The 5,000-nt window shown below is 46.5% G+C and overlaps 1 protein-coding gene across 1 annotated transcript in view; it reads right to left on the reverse strand.

Annotated features, from left to right (window-relative positions):
- Positions 1 to 5,000, reverse strand: part of LOC143291032 (uncharacterized) — a 234,397-nt gene that overhangs the window by 49,725 nt on the left and 179,672 nt on the right. The window contains exon 14 of the mRNA XM_076600618.1: positions 2,601 to 2,726. Coding sequence (XP_076456733.1) covers positions 2,601 to 2,726 — 126 coding nt within the window. The remainder of the gene's footprint in view (positions 1 to 2,600; positions 2,727 to 5,000) is intronic.

A 5,000-nucleotide genomic window follows, 5' to 3' on the forward strand; every position in this document is an offset into this window, starting at 1 on the left:
CAGATGCGTATCCGACAACTGCTTTCTTGCGGAGCCGGAGTTGTGTCAGCGACTTATCGAGAGTGATGACCACCGCCATCACATTCCTCCAACGACGGTTCCCCGTGAATTTCAGTTTCACTTTCTCAAGGAGACGTCACTGGCGCTTGGACAAATCCATACACGCGACACCAAATCTGCTTGGCAAGTGCGTGAACAACAGCATAATAATTAGCCATCGCGCTGGTCAGGTCTGGAATGAATGCATGGGTCTATATAAAATATATTTGTGAATGTATCAGAGTGGACTTCTTCTACATAATTTTGCCAGAGGACAGACACGTCTTTTCGTTGCCGTGGGTTCTTTTTCAGTGCTTCAAAATGCGTGCTGCACACGGGGGAACCTCGCTTCATCGTCTCATCCCGAATGACTAGACGCTCAGTTTGATTTCCCAGTCACACTTGGGAGACAGGGCAAGGCCAGGACTCGAACCCACACTCCGGACCCTCACGGGCACTGTTCTGTACTGTACTGGCAGCTAACAGTTCCCCGCAGTCCGACTTCAGCTTGCGATGTTCGTCTTTCATCCAAAGCATGCTGACGTTTCTCTCTTTCCCTGAACCTGATCTTGAGATACTGGTCGTTCTCCATGAATCTGCCGACACCGATCACACTGCGAGCGAACTCATCGTTGGCAAAGATGTTGTGGCGACTCGACAATGGGTCCACAATCAGAGCAGGGCATGTAAATTCACAACGCCGTTTTATTTATTTATTTATTTATTTTTTTTTTAAACATCATGATGATGGATGATGATGATGGATGATGCTCTGGAGATCCGTTAACGTTTTGATCCACGTGATGGAGCTGTATCCTATTGTTGTAATTTATCTAGATATAGCGGTTTCAAAAATAAAATTATTGATCGCTTCCTTGGTTCGTTGTCATCGAAGTAGTGGCAGTGGAAGTAGTAACAGTAGTAGAAGCAGCAGCAGTGGTTACAGCAGCAAATAGTAGTAGTAGTAGTAGTAGTAGTAGTAGTAGTAGCAGTAGCAGTAGCGACGGCCCGGCGCAGCAGCAGCAGCAGCAGCAATAGTTCTATCATTAGTAGTGGCATCAGCATTACCAGAAGCAGCAGCTGCGCCGACAGTGGCACGTGTAGTAACAGTGGTATACTATTGGTAGTGGTAGTACAAGGAGCAGTAGTAGCAGTAGTAGTAGAAGTATTTGTAGGAGTCATAGCAGCAGTAGTAGCAAAATCAACAGCAGCAATAGCAGCCGCAGCAGTAGTAGAAGTAGTAGTAGCATCAACAGCAGTATCATGAGCTGTTGCAGCAGTAGTAATAGCAATATTCCAATAGCAGTAAGAGCAGCAGCAGCAAGAACAGCAGTAGTATCAGCAGTTATTTGTATTGTACTGCATTGTATTATATTGTATTACTCTTTTAGTCACAACAGATTTCTCTGTGTGAAATTCGGGCTGCCCTCCCCAGGAAAAGCGTGTCGCTACATTGAGAGCGCCACCCATTTGTTTGTACCTGCAATTTCATTTGTTTTTTTTTACCTATTGAAGTGGAATTTTCTACAGAATTTTGCCAGGGACAACCCTTTTTGTTGCCGTGGGGTCTTTCACGTGCGCTAAATGCATGCTGCACACGGGACCTCGGTTTATCGTCTCATCCGAACGACTAGCGTCATCAATTGGAAGCAACAATCAGATGCATGAATCCTCCCGCTAACACCCCCGGCGACGTGAAGCCAGACCCCTGGGGGCGACCACCACCACTCAAGGTCTAGTCTCGGAGGGGGAGAAAATACTGGCGACTGCCGGTGTGATTGGAACCAGTGCGCTCAGATTCTCTCGCTTCCTATGCAGACGCGTTACCTCCAGACCCAGCACTTCACAGCACTCCACTGCAGCTACTGCGGCAGTAGAAAAGTGACTGGAGCAAGAGCAGCAACAGCAGCAGCAGCAGTAGCATCAGCGGCTCTTGCAGTAGTAGATATAGCAATAGCAGTATGGGTAGTAGCAGCAGCAGTATTAGCATCAACAGTTGTTACAACAGTAGATATAGCAATAGCAGCAAGGGTAGTAGCAGCAACAATATTAGCATCAACAGTTGTTACAACAGTAGTTATAGCAATAGCAGCAAGGGTACTAGCAGCAGTATTAATATCAACTGTTGTTACAACAGTAGATATAGCAAAAAACTAAAGTTTATAAAAAACAAAAACAAAAAAACCCAAACCTTTTTGGTGGTAGATGAATCCTCTTTGTTTAGTGGGATACGACTGTTTCGAACCATAGGCCCGTTGTCAAGTGATGAGAAGAGGACAGTGTGGATAGGAAAGCCTATGTGAGATATAGCAATAGCAGCAAGGGTAGTAGTAGCAGCAACAGTATCAGTAGCAACATTTGTTACAACAGTAGTTATAGCAATATAGCAGCAAGGGAAGAAGAAGCAAACAGCAGCAGCAGTGTTCAACTGTCGTTTCCTGCACCGACAGGATGTTGCACACTCCCGCACGTCCACCCACACACCCAAACATCCGCCCCACACGCCCACACACCCTCTCCGTCACCTCACTCACTCACTCACTCACTCCTCACTCACTCACCTCCAAGCACAATTTCCCGTAGTCGGATTTCAGCCTGTGATGTTCGTCCTCCAAGGCATGCAAACGTTCTCTCATTCCCTGAATCTGATCTGTCGCCACGCGGAGATGTCGCTGGTTCTCCAACAACTGTGGACACAGGAGAACAACAATAAATAGATAGATACATACATACATAGACTGATGGAGTCTCCCGTCGGACCGACGGGTGAGTAGGCAGGCAGGCTTATCTGTCGGTGTGTGTCCTCATATGGGAGAAGAGACCGATTCTGGATGCGCAGCACTTCCCACAGGTGTTGCAAGGGAAAACGTCTCCAGAAGTTGAGCCCTGCTTCCTTCGCTCACGCTTCTCCTTAATAGAAGAATTAATAATTAACTAAATAAACAAACAAATAACAAACTAACTGACTAAATGAACGAACGAATAAATGAATAAAAAGGATAAATGAACAAACAGATAAAAATAATAATAACAAATAAACACTGACAAAATGAATAGAATAAACAGAGGTAAATAAGTAATAAATCAAATAAATATATTAATTTAAAAAAACCCAAACAAACTACATACCTGCCTTCCTCCTACCTACCTACCTACCTACCTAGGTAACAGAATAACTAACTGAAATAAAAAGCAACTATAGCAAGAAATCTCCGCTCTTCCTCTGACTGTTACCTTTTGAAACTTCCTCGTGTCAATACAAGAACCGATGGTGAACGTTCTTTCTTCTTTGCTGCTCCTCACATCTGGAACAACCTTCCTCGTCATCATATCTGTGCATCTGATTCTATTTCTGCTTTTCAGTGATCACCAAAAACTCATCTTTTTTTTTTAAACCTATCTATAAGCACTCTTAGCTTCCTTGTTCTCCAACACCACCCATGTTAGCCGCTCACTTTGGATGTATGAAGAGTGGGAAAGGGAGAGAGAGAGAGGGAGTGTGTGTATGTGTGTGTGTGGGGGGGGGGGGGGGTAAGGGGGGGGGGGGGGGAGTGGGGGTGTTGAGAAAGAGTGGTCATGAATGATTTATGTTACTTGCCAAATTTTTCTTTCATGTGAAGCGCCCTGAGCTCTAACAGAGAAAGGGCGCTATATAAATGTACATTATCATTATTATTATTATTATTATCAGTAATGTTTCCAGTCGTAGTAACTCATTTATAACCTGACACAGCATAACCAAACTCACTAATCAGGACCTGAATGCATGCATAGACCTCTCTCTCTCCCTCTCTCCCACCCTTACACACACACACACACAACACAACACACACACACAACGTGTGTGTGTGTGTGTGTGTGTGTGTGTGTGTGTGTGTGTGTGTGTGTGTGTGAATGACAGTATTCATGTGTATGTGCATGAATGCGTGCACAGGTGTGTGTACGTGTGTGCTTGCGTGCGTGCGTGCGTGCGTGTGCGTGTGTGTGTGTGTGTGTGTGTGTGTGAGTGCGTGTGTGTATGTGTACATGAGTGTGTGCATATGTGTGTATGTATATGCGCGCGCGCGCGCGCGCGTGTGTGTGTGCATGAATACGAACACAGATGTGTGTATGTATGTGTGTGTGAGAGAGAGAGAGACAGAGAGAGAGACAGAGAGAGAGAGAGATCCCCCCCCGGCCCCCTCCCCCCCCCTTCACCCACCTCCAGTTCTTCCAGTAGAAACAGCGCAGATCAGTTGCAGTTCCAAAGTCACCTTCGATCGCCCCCCCCCCTCCCACCTGCCCCCCGCCCCCCCACATCCCCCCCCCTCCTCCCTTCTCAGGAATCCAACCCTATCCTGACAGGCTGTGTGTCAGTGGGTGTCTTGGGGTGTTTGTGTAGTGTCGAGTCCGTGTGTCGGTGGGTATCCAGTGATGTTTGTGTAGTGTCATTGTGTGTGTGTGTGTCAGATTGTGCTGCTGTTTATCTTCTGTTGCTTTCTGTTCTGGTCTGGCTGGCTGTTTTTTGTTTTTTATTTTGTTTTGTTTCGTGTGGGTTTGTGTGTGTGTGTGTGTGTGTGTGTGTGTGTGTGTGTGTGTGTGTGTGTGTGTGTGTGTGTGTGTGTGTGTGTGTGTGTGTGTGTGTGTGTGTGTGAGCTGCCGCAATCGCCTGTCTCTCTCTGTGTCTGTCTGTGCTTCTATCTTGTCTCTTCTGTTGATATCTGTCAGTCTGACTATTTTTTTCCCTCTCTCTCTCTCTCTGTCTCTCTTTCTGTGTGGATGTGTATTGTTGTTTTTTCTCTCTTTAATATGTGTGTATGTGTGCGTGGGGGGGGGGGGGGGAGAGCGCAGTGGGGGGAGGGGGTGGCTCTTGTGTGTGAGCGTGTGTGTGTGTGTGCTCGTGTGTGCTTGTGCTCGTGTGTGTGTGCTTGTGTGTGTGCTTGTGCTCGTGTGTGTGTGTGTGTGTGTGCTTGTGCTCGTGT

This window comes from Babylonia areolata, chromosome 16 (genome assembly GCF_041734735.1).
Source record: "Babylonia areolata isolate BAREFJ2019XMU chromosome 16, ASM4173473v1, whole genome shotgun sequence".
In the NCBI taxonomy this organism is placed as follows: domain Eukaryota; kingdom Metazoa; phylum Mollusca; class Gastropoda; order Neogastropoda; family Buccinidae; genus Babylonia; species Babylonia areolata.